A 26,222-nucleotide genomic window follows, 5' to 3' on the forward strand; every position below is an offset into this window, starting at 1 on the left:
CGGCATTGATGGCTAAAGGTGGCGAGGGGGGAACTCAAAGCAGAGACCTCCAGTTCCCATGCAAATTCAGGGGCAACTCTCCTCTTCAAAGCATGAAAGCAAGAAGTCAGCAGCTAACTTACAGCTACTATTAAGTCATTTAAAGCCAAAGCAAGTGTTGATTTTTTTTTTAAAGCTTTTTAACATTTGTCTTGGAGAGGTTGGGGAAAAAAAAAAACAAACAACAAAACAAAACAAAAAAAACCCACCCCACAAGACGGGAAGATGTAACTGAAAACTTAAGACATCCAAGTCCCTAGCTGCAGTATGTACACTCTACCTGGCCTCCCTAGAGAAAGGGGAGATACTAGGACTGGCTGAACTGCTGTTTGGGGGGGAACTGCTGTTGTGGCACTGGCTGGAGTGGAGGCAGCAGAATTTGAGGAGAAGCCTGTTGTTGGAGCGGCATAAACACATGTTGAGGTTGAGATAGCTGCAGAGTTCACCATCACCTGGAAAAGAGTTAGAACATTCAGTAGACTGCCTCTACAAAGTAAAAAAAAAAAAAAAATTCAAGTAAGTGTCTTTCCTGGTTTTCAGGACCTCTGGCACTGAGCCAGCATAACTCACACTTGTGCCCTTGTTTGTTATCCCAGGACAGGGCTATGCCACCTTGATAAACCCACAGCTGCAGGCAGGGCCCAGCTCGACATCACTTCCTTATTTGTCACGTACTGTACGAGTTTCTATCAAGGACAGAGCCTGTGCAGACAGTCGTTCGAGAGAATTGCAGTTCACGTGCACAGACTATTCAATATTTTCCTTCTAAACTTAATCATCAAAGACACAGCTAGAGTTTTCCACTGTACTTCCTTCTTATGCTGAAAGCTTTTGCTACTTTCTCACAGAAGGCTGGAGCAGCCTTATCCCACACAAGACACCAACATTTCTTCGGTCCAGGCTGTTGGATGGATGACTGGTTGGATAACATAACCTGCCAGTGTTAAATGACCACTCATTTTCATGTGTTCAATGCTTTTATTTTGTGCTATCAGTGCAAAATAAACACCAGGACTACCACCATTTGTGCAACAGCTTTCACGAAACAAATCTTACAAACATACAGCAATACACAACAGATCAAAACAGTGTTCTTACGCTTTCAGGAGTCATGAAACCTATGCAGAATGAAAGTAGACAGAAGAAATATAGTTATTACAATGTGTGATCACTAATGGCAAAAGGTTTTTTTTTTTTTGTTTGTTTGTTTTTTTGCAAAATCTGAGAAAGTCAACCTGTTTCAAACATTTTCATCCTCTAATGACCCTGTGCCCAATTTTTATCTGTAGTTGTACTGGCAGCCTATTTCAGTGCTTAAACAAGAACCAGGTGTCGAAGTGCTCCAGTGCAACCCCTAACAGAGGTACATGATGCAACATTCCTTTAGTGATATCATATGTTTTTACACATAGTTTATGAAGTCATAGTCAAGCTTTGTGTCCCCTGCACTATGGTTTGCGTATACTCTTTTCCTGTGCTTTCCTGTGTAATTGACTAAACATCTTGTCAACTATCACTTGCATAAATCCAAAGAGAAACATGAAATGTGAATGCAGTTTAATCACCTGACTGAGCCCACCAAGACAGATAACATTTATGAAACAATATTAACACATAGTTGACAAACAAGAAACAAGAGAAGCAAAGGGCAAGAAGTGAGCTTATAAGCTCCCAGATTTACATTCCTTGAGGCATGTCATGAGGTGCAGGGTTAGGTGAGGCAATGTAGCTGACTTGGTGCAGTGGTCCAGAACTTACAGCATTAGCAATTTGTGGAGAATTTCCATATGGTGGATTTACCGGATGCCAGGTACTAATATAGCGACAGGCAGGTAATAACGAATCAAACCCAGGAAGAGATTGCTGGCTGAAGGGGTCCGACACGACTGGGTAATATACTGGCCCGTAGGACAGGGGTGGAGGCTCTGCGTTTTGAAAGTTTCCTTAAAAGACAGAACAAAATACACACACTTACCATATCTATGGCCTTTACATGCAGAATTTCATTACCATGAACATAGCATTATTTTGGTGGCCAAAAGGGAAGTGCCATTTAGATGACAATTTTATGCCCATCTATGTCCCTCCTGAATGAGAGGTCAAAATCCTTGTGGGTCGTCAAAAGACGAGAGGACAACTTGCTCATCTTCTCACTAAACTGTTCAAGAATTGCTTAGCAGCATTCTGCTTTGGAGTGGCAGCTTTTTCAAGAGGGACTCAGGTGAAGAGCTAACATATGCTTCCCCTATTTGATCTCTGACCATACGACACCAAACTACGAAAAAAAATCACCCTAGCCGAACAGGTTCAAGCAGGATCAGAGCGATCAGCCTGTATGCCTCTGAGCCACAGTTTTGCTACTATGTGCTGCTTTCCAACGCCGACAGTTTGCTGTGTTCCGCAGATTTTAATAAGCTAGGCATCTGACCTTTTGGACATCTTTTTCCTCATTTAATACAATCCTGTTTACCGCCCAGTGTATCTGCAAAGCTTGTTACAAAGCTGCTAGGTGAAACTAAGTTTTGCTATAGATTTTACGCACAGTAAGAGATGCAGCTAGCAACAGGGGCTATTCAGGAGACAACAGCTCAGCATGCTGAGCCTACAAACCAAGGTTTGCAACATCTTCCTTTTAAAAATTCCCATGCAGCTGAAGTACTGATGCTCCGTGCTTGCCAAAACTCGTCTCCTTTCCTTTCCAATACAGGCATTCTGTTTTGACACCATGACCATTTGCCTATCAGTAATAAAGAGATTCCTTCACAGTTTTACTAACCATTTGCAGGTGCTTCCAAGGGAACCTGGTGGACTTCAGTTCGCCCAGCATCAGCACAGAGCTGAGGTACTGACTGATCCAGGACAGGAACTGGCTCGCTGTATGCTGGATAAACTTCCACAGGCGATGGTGGCAGCACTGGCTGTACATACATCATGGAAGGCCAATAGCTCTGATGATAATACTTTGAGAAAAGGAAAAAAAGACAAAGTCATGCATACAATCACATGCTCTCCATCCCTCCTCCAAATCACTACTAGTTTTAGACCTGAAGTTAGCAAGAAATGCATTTTTTCCTTCCTAGCCCCTTAAGATACTACCTACACCAAAAAACCCCCAATACAGCCTACCACAAAGACATCACAATACCTGCAGCAATAGCCACCTCAGTTCCACACTGCTGTTGTGTCAGAAATCTTGACAGAAAAAGAAGATTCCCACCTATTGACTGTGTTATATTCAAAGAGATTTTTCCTGCTTCTTCAGTCGAAGAAGCTGACATTACTACTTCTCCTTCCCTGAGCAACAGCACTAACACTGCACATGACTGCTGGTGCAGAGACAACTCTTCAGCAGTGCAAGAGTTCCCAGAACATAGAGAAATGGTGCTAAGCAGTCTGAACAGAGCTGTACAAGTCCTAGAAGACTCAAACCACACATCTCTAAGGGGTCTTTGATGTCTTGTCTAAGTACACAAGTTTTCTTAAGAATGGCTCAGGTTCCTCCCCTTACCTTCACTGAAAGAACAACATTAATCCACCAACCTCTGCAAAAACAGAAACAAAACCACCACCACCACAACCCAAAGTAAAACAACTAAACATACGTACTACTGTGCTTCACATTTTGAGTTAGAACTTCACTTCCTGCACTATACTTTAATCTCCACCAAGTAAGCCTATACGTATTAACAGTCAAGAGCACAGGATGCACATTTAGCACACTTGGAAGTCTGAAACACATCAGTACATTTATCAAGCGCAGCTTTTACAGGCAATTTACTGTACTCATTTTAAAAGCACTTACTTGCAATCCTAGATTAAAATAATACCGCAAGACCTTTGTATCTGAAATTAAAGGATATTACATGAAAGAGCAGAAGAGTATAAACCAAGAAGCAAAAGAAATTTACACACATTAAGAGCATTTTATTTTAAGTTACTCTTCCTTAAGGAATAAGCATATTTTAGCACTACTTTCTCTTTAAAGTTTTGAGGGTAAAGAATATATCTTGAATATAAATAGTTGTTAAAACTAGTTTATCTTTTTAAGTTAATCCAGTTAGATATTTGTGCAATAGTAAAGTGTTGGACTGACCAACTTGTTATCTACCTTCAAAGATTACAGTAGCTTTAATTTTGCTTTATTCATCTTGATTACTCAAGGGATAATTCTCAGTGTTGTTTTAAGTCTCCACTGTCTAAGCAACTAGGACTTAAGCAATTCTGGCTTCCTATTAGGGCTGGGTTTTTAGAGGAGAAAGTATTTTATCAAATAAGAATTTGATCATGAACCTGTAAGTTAGGCTGACCACTAAAAGCTTCCCTTCCTCACTACAGAAATGAGAAAGGCTTGGCACCACGCAGACAGGCAGGAGCGGCCTTCTAATACAGCAGCGACAATTCACCCCCAATGTATGCACACTACATGCAGACTCAGCAAACATACTGCAAATACCCATACTGGACCGGCATGCGAGACAACAGGTCAACTCTATAGACTCCAGCTTCACACTGCTTCTGCTCAGCGTTAACTCTGGCTCTGCCATTATCTCCATCTTCAGAGCTTTGCTGAGCAATGACCACAGAGATACGTCAATGGGGACAACATACACAGGAATCCTAGGACCTTCCGACTTAGTTTTGGGGGTCCACCCTATTGCTACATCAAGTCAGAAAACGGAAGGCAGGGAGAAATAAGGAACATGTTCCTTCCTTCCCACTTCTCACAAGGGTACTCTGTTCCCTGCTTTCTTACAAGTAGTCTTTTACTTCTGTCTTCCACGTACAGAATAATTGCCCCCAGGAGAACATCAATCCCAGATGTGTGGAGGAACTCTGAAACCACTCTCCAAGAAAAACAGGGTTTTGAACCTGGAAACACTTTTCCAACTGTCCAAAACCAGTGAAGCAGTTTTAAACCTTTACAGTTGACCACTGAAAGGAAAAAAGAAAGCACATGTTTTAATCTTATGATGCAGTTCTGGAATTGTGCATGAGAAAAATTGATTCAAATACAGATTTGCTTTAAAGGCTCAGGAAGAGCAAGTCACCTATTCCACAGCAGTAGGTTTGCCTGTGTATACACACACAGCTTTGCTTTAGAACGGCTGGGAGTTGAAAGGAACAGCAGGGAGACAAGTTAAAAGGAGTGAGCCACTAAGGGCTTCAACTTAACAACACCTCCACAGTTACCATCATCTTACCACCTACCCACTTCCCCCTAGACCAAGGGCTTGGCTTCGCATTGTTTCTCTGTCCACTCATCTACCACACACACACACTTCTCCAGCCCTGCTCTTCTGCAGTACTGCATGTTGTATTTTGCCACAGACAGGCACAGTGCCAGAAATGCAAGCCCCGGTCTTGAAATGCACAATGCTGTTGCCAGTTTTCAACTCTCTTACTGTTCAGCATATTTGATCAGAGCAACAATTCACACAGCTATTTTAGGAAGCGCACACGGATCCTTCCTTACATCTAACAGCTGTAAGCTTACTCCTGAAAGTGCTGGCGAGTTGGCTGTGACATTGACCACAGGCAGGAAAATATCAAAAATAATCCAAAGGCTCACACAAATGCCAGCTTCTTAATATCTAGCTGAAACTGCATCTACTTTCAGAACAAGGGTTTGGTTGTTTTTTTTTTTTTTTTTTTTAAATCTGATTTTGTTCTTAAATTGTTTATGCAAATCTATGCAAAAGAAGCATAAGAGCTGAATGGAACAGCTGCTTCATAGCAGCGATAACAGTACAAAGGAAGAGCTGGGAGAGTGAAGTGACAAATTGATACTGGAATTACTGATGTCTGTAGAATGCTGGAACAGAAGCCAATACAGTAGGAGACTGGTTTTTGTTTAGATTCCACTTTTAGATATCTAGAAATCAAGTCAATATTCAGTAAAATATGACTAACTTATGAAGCAATAGCTAAGCCAAAAAAAAAAAGCAAACCACCCTGACATGAAAATATGAAGACCGTGTTGACTACTGATAAAAATCTCACCTTACAATGCATCAGGACAAAAATAATGGTAACATAATGATAAAGATCCAAGAGACACTGAAAATTGGAACAAATGCAGATGTACCAAGTAATACTAAGAGACATGGCAGGTTTTCCTCCCAAGTCCAGGACTTCAGTCTGTTGACAAGTCAAACTCCCAGTCTACAGCAGGCTTGCAAGTGACTTAAGCAGAGTGCACAGAGTTCCAGGTCAAGTATACCCACATACTTTACCCTGCACTACTCCAAAGCTTCTGGCTTTCTCAACTAAAAGACCATACAGATTGTACACTACAGCAGTGTGACAACAGAAATGCTACATGCAATTCCTTATTAAAAAGGAATCCTTAAAAATCCTTAAAAATATTTCTACAGTCTATGTCAAGAAGGACATGGCCAATATTATGCGGCATGACTCAGCTGAAGAGCTACAGGCAGGGTCTGAAGAGGTAATTAATCCACATCTACTCCAGATTCTTCTCAGTACACTTAACACCCAATTCTCCCAAGTGCTGGAAGCCTCAGTTAAGGGCATCCAAATAAAGCTGAAAACCATTAACTCTGGTGCATGCATAGTATCATCTAGAGGTGGAAAACAGAATAGTCAGGATTATTCAAGATTAAAAAAAACCACCAAACCAAAAAACAAACAAACCAAAAACAAAAACCACCAACCAGGAATGGAGAGTACCTGCGAGAGAGCAGAGTTACTGCACAGCACATCAGCAGCACCTGTGAAAGCAGCAGGCCTTTGAGCAGCCATGCCGTAGTGGTTTTGGAACCTGTCTTCTAAATCAACTTCTGACATGACAAGCGTGCTACATGGTAAATGCCACTGAAAGAATCCTGAGCATTTCAGCCCAAAGTTGTTCTGCAGCCTACCAGATGTAGCTACCTGAACTGTAGACACCAAGAGTAGCTCTTTATTGTATGAGGAAATTAGCCCTCTAGGATTTGTACTTTGATGGAAGTCCCACACAGGGACTACAGAGCTGCTTTAGATGGCATTATGTTGAATCAAGGGTGAAAACAATTTGTTAATTACTGAAATAGTTTATGCTCCATCTTCAAGTAATAGATTTTGGAATAAAAACCAAAAGCTTTACATTCTGATACAATAAAAGCTGCAACTGCCACATATCTGAAACACAGTCAGTTACAAGGTTTTATTTAGGGGGCAGGAGGGGAGGAAATCAAGTCAGATGGAGTGGAACTACACTTTTCAAAACAGTGCAAAAAGGATCACTTGGGTTTCACAGACCTTACCTGCCTGCAGCCAGTTATTTCCCTCCCTCACCCCTGAATGAAAAGCTACTCTCTACACCAACAGAGAATATGGGAGATTCAGGAACTTGAACTAAAGGTACTAAGTCTGCAGAATTATGTCATCTGCTGTATCTATGCATTGCTATTAGAATAAGCCAGCTATAATGCATAGGCTTTCAACATATCTAGTGTATGGGAGGATATTTCAAAAGTGTATGTGCAGAGATACACCAGCTCCTTGAACAACAAAACCATAAACAGCCAGTTTTGCACTGTTGCTCTTCAGAGCAGGCTACAGCTTACTTCTAGCTTGGCCTCACTACTGCCAAAAATAGCTTCCCCCCGATGCTCCCTGTCAGAGAAAGCAGCTGAATGATGCAGTGGCAGTGGCAACACAACCAACCATAACTGAACTCCAACTCATATCCAGAGCATTTCTGCTCCAATCTGAGCACTACACATTAGGACAAGCTGAATCTTGCTATCAAGACAAACAGGCTGAATAACCAAGTTTTCATTTACAGTCCTTTTAAGTTTTTAGCCCTTAGCGCAGTTTGAGTCAATGCACTGCCAAAAGACTGAGCAAGGGGACACACAGAGGGTAGAGCATTTACTAGAGGTGTCCAAAACTAAACACAATCAACAATCCTTATCAGCTAAGATAAGACACTGCATCACAGATGCCTCTTGAGATGTTTGCAGTGATGCAACGGTGGCTCACTTGGGCTCACAGCATTCACCACCTAGAGAAAACCAAGCTACACAGTGTAACAGCAAGCAGTACTGTTATTCCTGAAGCTGAGAGGCACTTAACTTGCGATAAGGACAGCAGGCAGTTGATCTTTGGGTAACTGAACAAAGCTCTGTGAATGGCAGGCTCTGTTTATGCCTTGTGAGCCATAAACATCGCAGAATGAGGGAATAAATTAATAACAAAACCATCAAATATGTACATGTCTGTTGCACTGCTTACCAAGCTTGGCTGTCTGATGCAGCTTCGCACATTATGCTAATATTCTTAAATTGTAAGAGCAAGCTGACTAAAGATGACCACTTTGGAAATGAAGTCCACGTTCAGCTGATAAAGCTGAAAGCTGTTTCTGAGCTGCTTTGCTGGCAGGTACTATGTTGGTCTTTGCACGCTCCTTGCTTCATAGCTGAAGTGTATCTTAAACTCTGTCATAACTGATGACAGTATACAAAAAGGCTATGCACCCAAGGAACATGACGACCCTACACTTTATCCTTGGTTTATGATACCTTAGAATGACATCTGGGAGCCACACAGGAAACCAACAGAATAGCCCACTGAACTGTGCAACAGCACAACTTTATAAATACACAGATTTTATGTTTTTTAATCAGTTCTCAGAAAAAATGATTACTCTACCAAGAACCAGTACGACATGGGCCAAGCATCCTCTCCCTTAGTATTCATTTCTTTAGGATGCTGTCTAAAGCTGCAGTAATTACATATTTGAGTCAGATATGAACTTGCTATTCAGAACTGGGAATGAAAACATTTTTTAGCATAAGCAACTATAATACTATTTCTCACTCCCTGCGAGCTGCAAAGAGTCATTTCTTCTCACTATAGGTAATCCGTTAAGTTTCCATGGAGAATGCGAGTCAGACGTGTGCTGAAGAGCAGCAGTAGTAAAAGCACAAAAATACTGTAATTACCTCGAGGTAGATCACTGCCATTGGGATCACAAGAGTAAGGTGGAAGAATGGCACCAGCTTCTCCTGCCTCACTGACTGGAGGAAGAGGAGCTGAATAAATTGGAAACGGCACTGAAGAAACTGCTACAATTAGAAGGAAACAACAGTCAAGTCAAATTTGCAATGGCACGTCAAATGAGCAAGATGCTAAGTTGCGCAATTAAGCATGCGCTTCTTTATCATCTTGGTGCCCCTAAATCCAACCTTTAACAAAGTTATCTTTAGTAATCACTTTAAAGGAAGTCCAGAAAAAATTTTAAAACCAGACGGGAAGCTTCCAATCTCACAAGCCTTAACCGTACATCTATCTGCAAGCTTCATATTCCAGTTAAGAATAAATGTCTTTTTCAATCATTTCTCCATACCAGAAGGCAGGCCAGACTTTTCTTACATAACTGTCCGTCCTAGAACAACAGGGAACAGACTAATCACTTCAAGTCATCAGAAGTGTGACAAAAAACCAACAAAAATAGGGGAAGGTTCAACACATGTCAGGCCAGAAGTATTTTGGACAGATTAGTGTTAAATACACATTAGGTGGCCCACATCTCTAAGACACCAGCAGGTTATTTCTAGTGGCAAGCTTAGGGAAGTGTACTAACTAAACTCTCATGCAGAGTGGAAAAAACCAGAAAAAGGAGGAAAATGGAGGAGGGAGACAGGACTGAGTAGAATTGAAGGCAGAGATTTTTCATATGCTAAAAGAATTACAGAAGACATGAAAAGTCCTCTGAGAAGAGAAAAATAATGTTTTCTTAACAGACATTTCACAAGAACAAAGCAGATACAGCATTTCAGGTGGTAAGAGCACTATGTGACAATGCACAAATGTGATGCCCTTGCATAGAAATAACTAGGTGCAGGAGCTATCCAACATCCACAAAAATAAATCAGATGTTGGTGTGGATCCTGACCCATCACAGCCAGTGACAACAGAAGGGACAGTAGAGCCTCAGGATCAATATCTCAACTTAAGAGGAAAAGTAACTGTAGGAAACAGGTGGGAAGAGGAAGCTGCCATCAACTTCTGCCTTCTGAAAATAACTTTCTAGCAAAACACTCGGCATTGATGGCTAAAGGTGGCGAGGGGGGAACTCAAAGCAGAGACCTCCAGTTCCCATGCAAATTCAGGGGCAACTCTCCTCTTCAAAGCACGAAAGCAAGAAGTCAGCAGCTAACTTACAGCTACTATTAAGTCATTTAAAGCCAAAGCAAGTGTTGATTTTTTTTTTTTTAAAGCTTTTTAACATTTGTCTTGGAGAGGTTGGGAGGGGCAGGGGGAAGAGAGAGGGAAAGATGTGATCAAAAACTTAAGACATCCAAGTCCCTAGCTGCAGTATGTACACTCTACCTGGCCTCCCTAGAGAAAGGGGAGATACTAGGACTGGCTGAACTGCTGTTTGGGGGGGAACTGCTGTTGTGGCACTGGCTGGAGTGGAGGCAGCAGAATTTGAGGAGAAGCCTGTTGTTGGAGCAGCATAAACACATGTTGAGGTTGAGATAGCTGCAGAGTTCACCATCACCTGGAAAAGAGTCAGAGCATTCAGTAGACTGCCTCTACAACGCGCTTTGACAAAGACTATGGAAATAACACATAGCTCAGAAATTCTCACCTCACATAAAACACATTTTGGAAGTCTTAGCTGTAAAGGCAGCTAACTATCCCAGTTCTCTAAAAATTGGCTTGAAAAATACAAGTTTAGAGTGGCAGACACCTGCAAGGCATCTTCTCACCCTTCTGTTTTGCTTAAAGGGAACTGTATTCTTTCCTACGAGATGCTGTAAGGGGCAGGTAGAGGGACCCCTCAAATTGACACTAATCAAGAGTAGTCACCTCTCAACAGGGCCACCACAATAAAGTGCTAGACACTACCTTCTGGGGATAGCTGTAGGAAGCCACTCCATCTTGAGGTGACACAGAGACTGGCCCTTCTTCCTGAAGGGATTCCAAAGCAAAGCACAGTCCATTTAAGAGGCAAAGAAGTCACAAGGCACACACACCACATCTCCATTTTTTTTTTATTTATGAACTACAGAGGATCTTTTGTAACGCAAGTAAAAGCAGGTTTATTCTGACATGCTCAGGACTGGCTTTCACACTCACTGTAGACCAGTAGGTGACTAAAATTTAGTTTCAGATTAAAAAAATTTTCAAATTCCAAATGCAGTTCTATCAGAGGTGAGATCCCACAGTTGAGGAGTAAGACTAACTGGAACAGGACTTAAGGGGCAGCATGATAAAAGCAAGTGCTGTCTGGAGCAGAAAAAAGCAGAAAAGTAAACAGCACTCAAAATACACACTTTGCAGAGGGGAAGATGGAAAATCATTACAAATCTAGTACAATTCAGACTGCACTTGCAGACTCAGATAAAAACTTCACCATCTAGGGAGGAAAAAGGAGGGAATATATAAATGAAACCATCATTCCTTTCTTCCAAAAGAATTCTCTGACTTCCTATGCTAAGCCTGCATTCAAGGACAGTTTCTATGAAGAATGTCACACACTTCAAGGGTTCCTAATCTGAACAGACAGTGACTAAAGCTTACCAAATTTGCTGTAGGTTCTGCTGAACTAAATACTGTTGCAGTTTCACAGTCGGGATCTGGAGGGCATAGGCAAAATTAATTGAAAAAAGTAGCTTTACATGTAATCCTTCAGAAACTCCTAAAAAGGTCATAATGAGTGCATTACATTCACTGAGTGTTCTATCAGTAAAGACTTAAGTTTTACTTACCTGGGGGTGCATAGATATATTCTTCATTAAATTTCCCTACAAGGGAGAGAACAGGAAGCTTATATTCAGAGTGGGCCGAGGAGAGGGAGAGTTTAAAGCTGAAGTTACCACAATTGTATTTCAGTGCATCCATTAAAGAGTTGTTTTCAAGTATCATCTTGTTTTGTGCAGAAAAGGTAGAAAAACCCTCAAGATATGCTCATTTTGCATCAAGGTTGCCATTGTCAAATTTATAGTATGCATTTTTGAGCAGCAACTTGGCTTGGTACAGACCTATACAATCACAAGGGTGATGGCGTAGCAAGCTTAAACAGAACTGACACATTTCTATCAAACAATGAAGAAAAAGAATGTGCTCACTCCCATGTTCAAAGTTCACCACAAACAGGTATTTAAGAGATGTCAAGTAACCCACTTTGACAATCAAAAGCACACTGAAGATATTCTAAACTTGTTTTTTTGCCCACTAATTCTTGGAGAACTCACCATTTTCATTTGTTTCTTCTTCTTCCTCTGAGGAATTCAGGGTCTGCTTGTTAGGTGGAACACAGCTGGGGTCTCTCCTTGCTACCCAAAATCCTGCTGGACTATGGACAACGGGAGCAGGGCTACCCTGGCTCTAAAAAGCAAAGTCAGAACCATGCACTTTGAAATAGTTTAAAACCTTTCCATGCTCTACACACACACAGACACACAATAGAAACAGGCTGGCAGACCAAGTTCACAGCAACCAAAACTTACTAAATTACCATTTGTATGTCCGTTCCTACGCACCCTGACTACAGCAACACAGTTGCTGACATATTTCTTCCCTTCACCTTTTGTTCTGCCTAAGAGAATTAAGGTAATGTATTTTTAAAGACCTACCACTGTCCCATGCAATACAGACAAGCTGCTCCCTCCCAGAACTTGCCAGCTTTCTCTCAAGCTCAAACAAAGCTGGCAACAGCCAAGACCACTCCCCCCAACATACACTCCTGTGTTCCTCATCTTGTAGCATTCCCATCATGCCACCAGCAGATCAGGTCATCCAAACATTCTAGTTATCACAGAAAAAGGTTGTCTTTAGTCACAATTAGTGAATCCCACAAGTGGCTGCTGGTCTAGACACCACTGCCTGCACTAACTTGACCCACACATGCAAGCCCGACTCTTTCAGAGAGCAGCATCCATCAAGGTTTCCCACAGGACTCCTTTAACACTTCCCATGCTCTTTGTCTTTGCACTCAAGACAGTCCTTAGCTGCACCACAATTTAAAAGAGAGAGTCCTCTGAAGCAGGAATACAGGATTGAGATGCTCAAGTAAAACAAGTTGATTCACTCTTTTGTGACGGCTAAGGTGATACTCAAAGTTCTCCTCAGAAGACATGGTGACTATGAGATCGATAAAGTGCTCAGAGAGGCTTGTAAGATCTCCAAGGCTGAAGCAGAGGTGGTAAGTCAGAAGATTCTCCCACCAGGCCTCCAGCAGGATGGCAGAGTTTTCTGAGAGATGCATTTTTCCCCAGGAAACGTTACATTCCTTTACTAAACAGGGAAGAGACAGAAAAAAGGCTTTGGCACTGACAGTAACAAAGCCACTGAATGAACATGAAAAACTATTCCTTAGGAGCTGCAGGTATATAGACTAGTAACAGGGAGGAAAAGCAGGTCAGCTACATTGATTTCACACTGGAAAAAAAAAATGCAAGATAATCTGTCCTTATTTCTTGACACTCCTGGAGGAAAAAGTCAGAGCAAAGATTACAGATCTAGCACATTAGGACAAATTAAAGAGATGGCTGCCCTGAAACAGCCTTGAGCAGATTCCCTCTCTCTCATTTAAATACAAGTCTAAAATTTAAGTTCTCTTTACTGTGTTGAAGCAGTGAATTTCAAATTTACCATGGTGATCTGCTTTCCTATTCAGATACCTAAATATGGTGGTTTTGTAGCACATCCAGCTTTGTACTAGGCTTAGACAATAAATAAATCTTTTTCTTTTATTTGTAAGAAAAAGAATACACTATGGCACTTTACCTACAACTCAACAGAAAAATTGTTTTAAGCGAAGTCTAGATTTGGAATTTTCTCCTGTTTCTCTAGCAGAAGAAACTGTTTCAGGAGCTACATGCTATCAGGAGCTACATGCTAGCATAAAACATCACAACTGCAAATTCATAGAAACAACCCAGGCTATCACTATACAGTTTCAGAATATGGTTACACAAACAATAAATTACAGTGTGGCAAAGAAGTGAAAAGCTTTCTCCCACAATATTTAGAAGTAGACAGACATCCACAGTAGGAAGGGATTTCGTTTGGTTTGGTTTCAAACTGCAACAGAAAGGAGAAATGTCACCCTACTTCTATGAAAATATACTAAAGAGAAAACAAGTGCTGCCAGTGAGGGGAGGGAGAAAGAAGGGGAACGTTTAGAAAAACTGAGTATTCGAGCAGGTTTTACAGCTGCTGTATATTTAGGGAAAGAAGTGCTGCACATTTGTACAGCTTTCCTGCCCTCCTCTCCCTTTGAGAGGTTTTAATGCATCCTTTGTTCATAACTTACTGGTAAAGCAGGAAAAGCAGCGTCATCCTCTCCTTCAATTTCATAGAAAGTTAGCGTTTCTTCTGGTCCTTGAGGCTCCTCTCCGTTCCCTGCTACAAACCCATACTGACATTCCTTATTCACACACTGCAGCTGACGGCGGCTACGGCTGTAGGAGCTTTAAAAACAAGAAAGCAGGTTAAGAATCACCATCTGGAGGTCCACCTTGGTTTCTTTGCTCAAGTTTAACTTTGTTCTTTTTGGAGAGGCACAATAAGCCCATTGTTTCATGCTGTGCCACTAAACAGCCAGCTCAGCCCTCCACAGACCACCATCCTCCCCAGCTCTTTCAGAGCAATGCCTTGTAAAGAGGTTTGGATGCACTTACCAGGACCTGCAGGAGAAATTGTCATAGCTCTGATAGCATCTCTTTCCTGGACTGGGGTAGAATGCTATTTGAGGGCCAACCATGTTGTGCCTGTTTATAAATCGGGCAGATCCCCTAAGTTTAAAGGGTAAAAGGTGCAATTACCAGGAAGTGCCTCTCAGATGGAACTCATTTGCAGTTCTACCTATTAAATAGCACAAACTCTCTCCTAACTAGTCTGCAGCAAGAATGAACAGAGAACGGGGTGGTGATCTCAGACAGGCTGTCAAGGCTTCATACCTTGGCATCCCAAATCCACGATTATGTCGCTGAGGAGGATGCTGAGGATGACAGGGTTCGTAAGGTGCCATGTTTCCACCACCCTGTGAGCAGTGAACTTGAGGAGAGCGCCCCGAAGGAACACTGTGCTGTAGCCGGGGTGGAAGAACTGGCTGACCCCTGCTATAAGCCACAGTCATAAACACTTCCTTTCCACGAACTTTCTTAAGCATTCTCTTCCGTGTTTTCATGTCCATTTCTGCAGTTTCAGTTGAGGACAGAAGAGACAGATTTACACCTTAAACAGCTGTCTCCAGAGCTATGTTCTCTTTATCATTTGAGAAGAATCAATATTTGGACACAGAAAAAAAAAAAAGAGCTGATGGCCTATCGGAGACAAAGTGCATTTTAAGTACGCGCACTTAATATCCTTACTCTGAAGGCTCAAGCAGGCATTCTAAATTACAAGCAGAATACAAGCATCTCGCATGTGAATACCTTCCCAACTTCAGCTGATCAAACCAGTACTCTCAGTGTTAAAATCTCTTTATGAAGGCTGCATTTATTTATTTTAAGAAACTCTCTAATGTAAACAAATACAATCCATATTTAATTGGCTGCAGAAGCCCTAGTCTGTCCATGCATCTCTGCTAAGGGCAAATCACACAAGCATTTTGGTTCACAGTCTCAGTCTTCATACATAGTTCTCAAGTACTAAATTTCTTCTTGGTAATTTTGAGCAACACCAACTTTGCGGTGTACTTTCAATGGATTTTCTCTTTTGCAAAGGCAAATTCATCCCTCTCTCTGAAGGATCACTTTACATCAAACCCTTGCAGTGACCAAGTTTAAGATCACAGGTTGAATTAAGTAACTTCCAATATCCAAAGACTGCTACTGTTAAAACTGTCATGAGTTTCTCCCCGCTCCTGGCCTCAAGGGAAGGAATGCTCATGTAAACCTTGTACAAACCTATTCCTGAGAAGTATCCACCTGTTATTTTCTGATAGGTTCCTCCCTTTCGGCTGGGAACCATATTCCAAGCAAAGACAGGCGCCACTTGTGTCACTGGTTTTAAGTTTACCAAAGGAACTGTATGCCTACATGAAGAACACTGATGTTAGTAGTACCACATGGATACACTGTGCATAGCTGCACAAGAACATAAGCTGAAGCAATACTAAGACAGAAGAAAACAAAAAGTTGTACCAGCTCCAAAGTGTAGGGAGCTTGTGGAAATCAAAAAAAAAGAAAAAATTATTTTCAAAGTATCTTAATCGTATTTTAAGCATCTGTGAATATACAAGCTCAACCAAAAAGAGCTGAAACTTGAAGTCACCATCAGACTGCTTACTTTTCTGCCAGCTCCTCAACGAATACAGTCAACGTGTTGCCATCCTGTCCGACTTCCTGGATATGGGCATTATAATACTTACCTCCAGGCTCCAGACGTACCTGGAGAGAGAACAAGGGAAGATCTAAAAAAGGCAAACTATACCAGGGGATTGAGAATACTGTCTACAAACCATTAATAGCAAAAGTTGCTCCTAGCTGATCCTATGTTACCGAGTTGGCCCAGGAGCCTCAAATACTTCTTCAAAATAGCAGGCAAAACAAAGAGCACTGTACTAACTTCGGAGAGAGGATGGGAGGCGGGAGGAAATCAGTCTTGTGAGTGACCAAGAGATAAGAAGATACCTGCTTTCTAACTCATTTTTATAGGCTGTGCCAAGCAGATAAGTACCAAGCAAGACCGCTATTTAAGAACTTGAGGAGAACAGAAGATAAAACAGAAAACTGGAAAGGAAAGCTCTGCTCAGCTAGAAACAAGTCACTAAGAGAATCATCAGCGCTACCTCAAACAGTGGTGGCGGGGGGAACAAAACCAAACAGCCCTCACTACATACATCATTGGAATACAAAGAAAGTTGATCTTCCTTTCAGCATCTCTGGGCCAGATCATACCACTCCTCCCTTTTTAGCTCTTCCTTTTCTATTTCATAAAAATATCTGCTACATTACTGTTGAGAAGTGGAAGGCTGTCCAGACTTGTTGCTGACCCACAGTGAAAAATCTAAGAGCGCTACCTCAAATGTGCAACCTGTGCGTTTTGAGCTCTCAGTCTGGAAGTTCCACACTCACAGAATGTGTATCACTAGTTTGCAATGAACTTCCAAGGAGCTTTTCCTTCACACTACTCTATGCTTAAAGGTAGTTTTTAGAAAGAAAGGAAATTTAAAAGAAAGTCAATAGCTACAAGGAAGAGAGTGGGAAAAGCCTTGGAAAATTCTATTAAGTCAAATGATTTTATGGCTTACTATACTCCATTTAAAGCAGTTTTAATAGTTTATCATAACTGAGTCTCCTTTGAGTACTAACCTGACACTTGTCTCCTAAATAGTACTGTCTCCCAGCAAACACCATGTAGTCAGTTTTTTGAAGCTCTAAAAATAAATGAATAAATAAATAAAAAGGAAAAAGCCTTTAAAACTACTGTTCTTTCTTCACGATTCCTACAAGTACTTCATGACAGCATCCAACTACTAATTTTGAGTTAAGTATTAACTTAACAATTGAGTTAAGTATTTCCTATGCATAGCTGAACATTCTCATAGTAATGGTGAAGTAACTGTAGATGTTCTTATAACAGACCACAACCAGGCTAAGTCACAAGAGATCAATAACACAGTAAGTAGCACTACTTCAACACTACAATGTCTTTTGTGATGGTACCGAGTTAATCCTGCATTTAATTCCAATCCTGGTATTAAGAATGTTGGGCGTGTCTTCTCAGAGTACTGGTGGCACTTGGCAAAAATGAGATGTTATCCAGGAAAAACTAACATTGCCTGAAGTCTCCTTGCTGCTAGATTTCAGAAGGTTTTTCTCCATTCCTTGCCTGGATTCTCAGCATGTCAGTACTCTACATACGTAATTAGTTACTGTACTCTGTTCCAAGAATTTTAATGGCCCTTATTATTGCTTATGCAGTTGTAAAATGCTGGAGCTCTTCAGAATGCAAAGCACTTCAGGTCAGACATCAAACACCACTTCAAAACTTATCTTTCTTGGTAACTTCTTGCTTTACAGATCAGCCATAGTTTATGCCAAAAAGCAGCAACCTATCCCAAGCCACAAAGACCATGAAATCTCTCCAGAACGTTCAAGCCCAGGAGAGCTGGGAAGCAAGAGAAAAGTCATCTCATTTGACAGATCTCAATGTTAAATTTGAGATCTTCATTATTATACAACTCTGAAGTCAAGATCATGCTTTAAAAAGCAGAGGTCTTTGCACACATGCTCCCACAAAAAAAACTCTCAAATTTGAACGGTTTCCAATACAACAGAATGGTAACATTGAGTTCTGTACTTCGCTTGGAGTCCTCATATTTCCTATATATAATCAGTAAGTAGCAGAGATCAGATTTTTAGCAACCTTATCACCATTATACAGTGTCAGAAGCAGTGTAATTCGTACTTTGAAATGAAGCCAAGAAATCAGCTACTAGCAAGAAGACGTACTACCTACAATATCTGCTTGGTTAACCAGTACCCTTCACATTTCAGCTGTGAAGAAACAGGTGACAAAGGCCTCACATTGATAAATTTAACACTGAGTATAGTGTAGGAAGAGTTGTTTGAGTTTCCCTTTTTAAAGATACCTTTTCTGCTGTCCAGCCAAACATCAAACTCCACATTTCGATAGATCTCAGGGTCCAGTGCCTTTAGCACTTTATAAGGAACAGGCATCTTTAATGGATTTTCTGGAGGCTAAAAACAGAGTTGAAATGGAGCATTAACAAATGCATTTAATGTGTTCAGCGTAGTCTCCTGCCAGCATCTACCAAACATTTTAAGATGCAGACACACTATTTTCCAACATTTTCACTTCTACTATATTGCCTAAAAACTAAAGTTCAAGAACATGAAAACACATCTAGGCATTCTGAAGCTGAGCAAAGAGACTTTGGAAAGGTTAGAAGCAGGCTCAAGAGTAACACCTGGCATGTTCCTTACTCAAAAAGGATCAAAGGAAGCTATGGCTTCAAAAGTTGTTGGGAATTTCAGTTGTTATATCCGGAAACAGGTTTCTATGGAATTTCTAAATCTATTCCAAAGTGATTTATACTGTGTTCAAAGCAAAAGTGAGCCGATTTAAACCATTTCTGGAAAAAGACAAGGAAACATCTGCTAAGCTCCATCTTTAGGGAAAAATAAAAAAATAGCTAGAGAAGAACAACAGGATCTAAGAAAGGTGAAGAGCTTATCCAATTTAATAGAAACTCAAGGTTAAACCAAAAGACAAACAGAGAGAAGAATTAAGCCACCCACTTTCGAAAAAGTCACTTTTAAAAACTGGAAAAGAGGATTTAGCCCTAACAAGGGTAACATCATACAACAGCAACAAAGAAAAACAAAGAAACCAACTAAACAAACAAAAACACCACCCCAAAGAACCAACACACCATAAGGAACTCTCCCCTAACTGACAAACCTTTTCTTCTTCAATGCCTTGTTTGAATTTATCTTCCTGTGGATTGTCAGTATCATTGCCTTCCCAATCGTCCACTCTAAGTAATTGAAAATAAGATTACAAAAAGATACAATGCATAACTTCTAGCCAGGATTAAAATCAACCCATCTGAAAAAGCACTATGGTGCCACCAAGTGGTAGATTTTGTCTTCAACACCAGCCATGGCTGTGATGCAGTACAGCACAACCCTCTTCCTAGTTTCAGGAACATAGAATTGTAGAATAGTTGGGGTTGGAATGGACCTTTAAAGGTCTAGTCCAACCCATGACCTGTACCTGTTCCAACACCCACACCCCTAATGAGTGCTACTGCTTGCATTAGGAGAGGATGAAGATGATCCTGCTGACAGATTAAACTCTTGCACTGTCAAGTACAACAAGATGCCCCATTCTAAGTTTGATCACACCAATGTCATCCGCAACGTAACGGTCAGAGGAATCCCTCAAGCCTTTCTAGTGACTGCAAAAACACGGGATATGAGGGTTTCTATAGGTACATTCTGTCTGTTCCCCTCTTCCCCAGTGACCAATTGACTTGAATAATGCCACCGTTTACTTGTCTATTTGGGGTACGATTCCATTAAAATGGATGAACAAGAAAATAAAGCAGAGCTCATTTTCTCAATACATTATTGCCTCTGGAGAGCTACAGAGGCTTAGAAGAGTAGTTTCTCCCTAAATAAAATATCCTGATGACATAATGAACAATTTTATTTACAAATAAGCTGTCATTTTACAGACTAACACATGCTATAACATAGTCAGCAGCATAGGATATTCAAATACAAGACACTTCCCAGCTCCAATGAAAGCACACTCTTCCACAATATACTTCAGTTTTGTGTTTATGTCATGAAATAGGAAAAAAGTTAATATCCCGTGAACATTCAAAAAAACTTGTAAAAGTTGCCCTCTGCAAGGTTTTTAGTTTTTTTTTTTTTGGCTTCCCTTTTACCACATCCCCTTCCCAAAATACTACCTCTTTTCTGACGGATTTCTGGATACTTTTTCACGAAGACAATCAAAGTTTGCATCCTCACTTCCTACAGAGCCACTGTTTCTGTTCTTCTTGGATCCACTTCGAAACACCTCAACTGCAGACCTTAATTCTTCCTCATCCATGCCAAACACATCTTTGTACAGGATCTCATATAACACAGCTGAACAAACCAACACAAAGCTCAAACCAAATTAATACCAGATCCATAAGAACTGCTGCAATTTTCAAGGTAAGCATATCTTCAGGTATTATCCACTGTTACAAGGCACTAGTTACATTAAATTCATTTAACAAGAGGATTATAAAATAATTCAAGTGGGAAGAAGGGACCTCTGGAAGTCACTTCATTCAATATCCCACTTAACAGATAGAATAATGAGTGTGTGTATATATTAATATACATTAAATGAGCTTCCATCTCTCTCCTCCCCACCCCTGAGAACGATATCAAACACTAACCACTGCCTATAAACATATGAAAATACATAATTCTCTTCCACAGAAAAATTATTTCAAGTTTACCCTGGCAAACAGCAGCATTTTCCTGGAATTGTTTTGTATACACAGAGTCATAATGGCCGTTGCCGGAACAACACAGTAAAATCTGGGAAAATTAAAAAAAAAAAAAAAAGCTTAAGGTTGGAATGATGTAAAACCTAACTCTTTCTATTTGATATCCTAGCTCAAGACATTATTCTTTCATTCTACAGTTGACATCCACTCATCAAGAAAACAATAAGTATTCTCAATATAAATACGAAAAAGCTGCAGAATCAGCTTAAAACTGAATCCTAGGTAAAGTCTCTAAGTAAGTTTGTCTATTACAGAAAGAAAAACTATCAGTGTGCACATCTCACTGCATTAAACACGAAATAAAAGTTTGTTTCCAGCTTACCTCTGAAACCACCAATTGCTCAAGAGGTAAAATAAATAACTACAAGCCTTTAAATGCAAACCCCCGAGATACACCATCCAAGTATTAGAGGCATAGTTTACCCTTCCCTACCTGAGGGACCAGAAGAGCATCTACTTTCCTAGTCCTCAACAAAACCTTGCTTTTAATGAGCAATATTACGCTGCCTTTTAAAAAGATGCATGCTTTCTGCAACATACGCATTGATACGCCAAGTAAACATATACCATTGAACCCCATCTTGACCACAGCCCACTGCAACTGGTAGAAGCCCCTAGGCTGTCAGCGCACTGCCAGCAAGTGAACCAGCAGGAGCTGGGATGCCAGGGCTCTTAATTCAGCGTGCACCGTGCCTTCTGCCAACACAAGCTCTCATCTCATGGTGAGAATGAGCAACAGCAGAAAGAGCTGCTGCCTGTACACGCGGTCTAATGACAGAGAGTTGCCAACACTTAATGAGAGCTCTGGCGGTAAAGCCTTTGAGGACAAACACACATTCAGACCATACTGCTTGATTTTTAGAGTTAGCTCATTCTGAAATTAGATTAAGCTACACAGGAAATGACATAGAAAAAGAAAGAAGCACACGTAAACAAAGACAGCAATACTGACCAATAGAGAAGAACAGCAGCACAGATTTCAGAGCAGACTAGCCACTTTGGCAAATGTAATAGCCCATACTGAAATCCATACCACAGCAACTTCACGCCTGAGCTAGCCACATAATTGTGCAGGCACATCTATACGACTACAGAAAAAACAAGAGCGGTCTGATGGGAGGTAATACGGAGTACTTCTCCTTTATGTTCCTTCTTTTTGCCCCCAGCAGTAATTCTTGTGCAGATAAGCTGTTCCATTAGCTCCCATTCTTAACTGGGCTTAATTTGTACGCCATACAAATGTTAGATTAATTTGTACGCCATACAAATTGTTAGATTAATTCATTCACATTAACTTCCCATTTTCAGGAAGAAAAACCATACACCTCAGCTGACTTCAGAAAAAAGGTAATGTAAGTAGGGAATAAAACCTTCTCTTCGCCAATATGATAAATGTATCTCATTCTGCTCTTCAACTCAACCCAGGTATTTCATTCTACTCTGTCAGATCAGTCAAATTCCCACTGGGAAGTGTTTTTATCCAAAGAGATTTCAGAAACATGAAAGAATATTCTGGAACTGTAATGTTAACTCTTCCTGCAAAAACTAAACAACTTTCCAATAATGAGCTGGAGTAACAAAAGAGACTGGCAGGGGAGCAGCACACGATCCATCCCTCAGATGGGCAGCAAAGCTACTAAACTGAACGAACTGTTGTGCAAATACTGTGCTTTTTCCATGAGCTGAAGTCAGCTTTGGGGTTTTGTGCAGATAGGAAAGAGCACTGGAGTTAAAAGAGCTCAATTCCAGTGCTAAGTTCTTACAACTTAACTAGGGCTCAGGGACAGGGGTAGGAAACCACCTTATTTCTCCTCACCTTGTCTTCAAAGCCATTGTCTGTAGCGTAAGTGGGTGGCTTTCCAGGGTACCGGTACAGAATAAAGTCTCGCCTAGGTAAGCAAAGGAAAAACAAAAGTTTTAGTAGAAGGATATTATGAAGAAGTTTGCAGTTTGTTTAGAGAATCCACAATTGGTTTATAGAAAAATCAAATTAAATACTTTGCCTGAAATGAATGCTACCATATAGCAATAGCTAGATGAGCAAACACCACACATCTCAGGGCAGGGAAAAACTATCTGGGAAAGACCACTATATTTAGTCACAGCTTAGATCAAGAACTTGTGCTTCTGGCAGGGTGCTCAGGCACCGAGACAATTAAGTCTAAGTGATTTAGTCACGCTGCAAAAGGATTAGAGCCTCAGTACAGGGAACTAGTAACTTTTGCAAAACTTCTGTTTCTTCTTTCAGTAGTGGAAAAGAACGAGCCTCCAAAGGGAGGGTTCTTCCTTTTATCACTGGAGAGCCTGTTTGTTACAGGATAGCAGCATTTTGGCAAAACAGCAGCACCTGCACAGGCTTATGTTACCTTGGAAATAACTATCAAGACTTAAGCACCAAGTAGGGCAAGTACTCCTCACTAGTAGAGCTTTCAAGAATACCTACATGAGTTTTAGTCATGCTTGTAAATACCACATAGCATTTCCACTACACACAGCTTTTTTTTTTTTTTTTTGCTCATTTTCCATCTTTCAACCACTAGAAGGAAACACTTGACTTCTGAGTTTAATGTTGCCAGAAGATAACAAATAAACATTGATGGAAATTGACCCTCCTCTTAATCCACACTATGAGAACAGGAGCTGTGATGACACCTATTTACATGCCAGTTTAAGTAACTTCATTGCAGTAGCATTTCTCACCATTTTTCATGCATTAGTATCCCAGCAACAAACAAATAAAAGGTTCTGGGCCCAGAACCCAAACATCATCAAGTTCAAAACAAAGTGAAACTTAATAAAGAGACACTTACTTGTACATCACTGATAAAGCGCTCATTTCCAGCTGGCCAGCACTTTCCTACGCAAGATCATGAGATTACATGAGATAGCAGAGCTGTCTTCAACACCGAGAACTCTATTCTAGCTCTCTGTAGTATCAAAATACCTAACCAAACTAATCAGTTTGTTAAACAATCAATGCATTCAGAGTTGAGATATCTGGATTTCCAGGGAGGAAAAAAAGAAGTCTGCAATATGGGATGGCCGTGATTACAAAGCTGAGTAAGAGGGAGCTAGTTCTGACAGCAACTCTTAAGCACATCACTCAAGATCATTTTTTTTTAATTAAAACCACTACATTTGCTTCAGAGACTGCTGCATTCACCATACTTATTGGTTAAAGTGTGAAGAAATAAAAGTTTGAACTCTAGTATTTGAACCTGGGGGGTAAAGGAAGAAGCAAGGGATTGCAAAGCCTGATGAACATTTGATGTGAGGTACACTCCACATATTTTGCTTTTTCCTCCTTAAAGAACTGCAATTATGAATAAGGCCTATGAGAGGCCTCAGCTTTACTATCCAGTCTGCATAGATCGCTCCTTTGCATCAACACAATTCCCCACTAAAATGGAGACGGTTTACATATGTAAATATTCAGTACAAACCCACAGTATTACCTATGCAAATGAGACCCCAGAAATGGTGTCTGGTTTTTTTTCTTTTTCCCCAGATGAAAAACACCAACAAACCATCACATTTTAAACCATCACTTAATTACTTTTCTGTCCTAGTCTCCTCAAATTTTAATCTCTTGACAAGTATTAGATCTCTCTTACCTTCGGATCTCCTAGTCGTTCAAGGTATTTCTCAAATGATCCTTCCACATACTTTCAATAAAACAAAGAAAAAAAAATATTAAAACTTTGCCAGTTGGAAAGCAAAGTTAAACCTACCAGTACACCATACGTTACTAGCTGTTGAACAAGAGGGGGGAGGGCAGAAGCTGAGAGCACAGACACCACATTTGGGAGTAGTCTGCCAATTCCTATCATTTTGGGGCTCTGAAGGGCTGTGGTCTGACTGGGGATATGACTTCAGCTGTTCCCTGCCTTAGAGCGTGGGAATGATTTGGGGTACCAATGTCATAACAGCAAGAGATCCTAAAAAAATAAGAGCATGAGTCCGAGTAATACTCAGTGACCCATCTCCCTCCTAGATTAGATTAAGCACTTAACTGTGATTACAGGAGAAAAAACCCAAAACACTCAAAATCCATCCCAATGCCACACAAAATCGTGTCACACGTGCACCTGGACAAATTTCCCCACATACTCGCACCCACGTATGTAAAACCAACCAGCCAACAAAACCATTACTTTATGCAACAATTAAACATACTCTGAAGTTTTCCACAATCTTTTGATGTTCATTTCATACTATAAAATTCTACATATTTCCTACCTACTAAATTCTACAATGGTTTTTCTACAGAGAATATACTACATAAGTAACTGTCGCTCTACTGGTTACTTGGGTATTAGTAACTTGTTTGATTTCAGGAACTTCAGAAATACAAAGTCAAATGAAACTTGTGTGATTGCTCTTCTCTTACGTGCATCAAGCCTGGCAAAGCAGGACATATTTTCAGTGCATATGTTTATGTGACTATGTTTATGGCTCTCACCCACTCCCACATTACTTCCCAACTACGTGTGCAAACTGCCTAACACACACGTTACTTACAGATTCAAACTTATGCTGGTGTTGCCTCATAAACAAGACACAAGCATTCCTAACTTCCATGTGATGAATTTGAGATGAAAATAGCTGAAAAAATAGAGGTTAAGAAAAAATGAAGGAGAAAGTTGCTGTTTATGCTTCACATTAGGTTTATTTTACTCATAAAGACTAACAACACCACAAAACGCGTCACAAAACATGGAGAGGAGACACTGCAGAAGGCACTGGGGGGAAGCTGAGAAAAGGCCAAGCGGCCCTGGAGCCCACCTGACCGGTCTCCCCCATCCCCACCCACCACACCTCACTCCGAGCACCCAGGAGGGGTCTCTGGGAGCACCCCCTACCCACTCCCAGCCACGGGCCTGCAGCAGTCACCCCCTCGCCGTGGGCCTGAGGCGCCCCGGCTCCCCCTGAAACCGTGACCGGTGCCGCCCACCTGCTCCGAGACGGCTCGGAAGAGGCAAGAGGCGTCCTTGGCCGTCATCTTGCGGTACAGCCCCAGGCTGCCCAGGTACTCGTCCATGGCCACCTCGCTGAAGGACTTCTGCCCGAAGTACTTCTTCCAGCCCTTCTGCATCTTCCCCGGGCGGCAGCGGCTGAGGCGGGAAAGGCAGAGGCGGGAGGGGGGGGGCTCCGCGCGGGGCGCTGCGCTGGGCTGCGC

At 41.1% G+C, this 26,222-nt stretch overlaps 1 protein-coding gene across 1 annotated transcript; it reads right to left on the reverse strand.

Moving 5' to 3' along the window:
• Nucleotides 1-1,716: 1,716 nt before the first annotated feature.
• Nucleotides 1,717-26,138, reverse strand: LOC104478893 (UDP-N-acetylglucosamine transferase subunit ALG13-like). Its single transcript, XM_086756252.1, has 23 exons — nucleotides 25,998-26,138; nucleotides 25,565-25,648; nucleotides 24,658-24,708; nucleotides 23,854-23,900; nucleotides 22,860-22,932; nucleotides 20,993-21,074; nucleotides 20,450-20,630; nucleotides 19,432-19,507; nucleotides 18,599-18,707; nucleotides 17,316-17,380; nucleotides 16,291-16,391; nucleotides 15,909-16,036; nucleotides 14,958-15,195; nucleotides 14,292-14,468; nucleotides 12,249-12,379; nucleotides 11,763-11,798; nucleotides 11,575-11,630; nucleotides 10,900-10,962; nucleotides 10,378-10,549; nucleotides 8,988-9,110; nucleotides 3,842-3,882; nucleotides 2,816-2,999; nucleotides 1,717-1,982 (listed from the first exon to the last, which is right to left on the reverse strand). The coding sequence occupies exons 1-23, from the start codon at nucleotides 26,136-26,138 to the stop codon at nucleotides 1,717-1,719; spliced, it is 2,625 nt and encodes an 874-aa protein (XP_086612378.1).
• Between the last annotated feature and the right edge of the window lie 84 nt (nucleotides 26,139-26,222).

The sequence above is a fragment of the Chlamydotis macqueenii genome, chromosome 11, assembly GCF_036417535.1.
Source record: "Chlamydotis macqueenii isolate bChlMac1 chromosome 11, bChlMac1.mat, whole genome shotgun sequence".
Classification (NCBI taxonomy): domain Eukaryota; kingdom Metazoa; phylum Chordata; class Aves; order Otidiformes; family Otididae; genus Chlamydotis; species Chlamydotis macqueenii.

What these genes read in the sequence shown, in the direction of transcription:
- LOC104478893 (XM_086756252.1), bottom strand. Translation starts at nt 26,138, where the DNA reads ATGCAGAAGGGCTGGAAGAAGTACTTCGGGCAGAAGTCCTTCAGCGAG. An exon ending in AGAAATCCGTCAGAAAAGAG is followed by an intron (nt 19,508 to 20,449) that starts GTAGTATTTTGG and finishes TCAATTACTTAG; the next exon opens with AGTGGACGATTGGGAAGGCA. An exon ending in CCTACAGCTATCCCCAGAAG is followed by an intron (nt 10,550 to 10,899) that starts GTAGTGTCTAGC and finishes ACTCTTTTCCAG; the next exon opens with GTGATGGTGAACTCTGCAGC.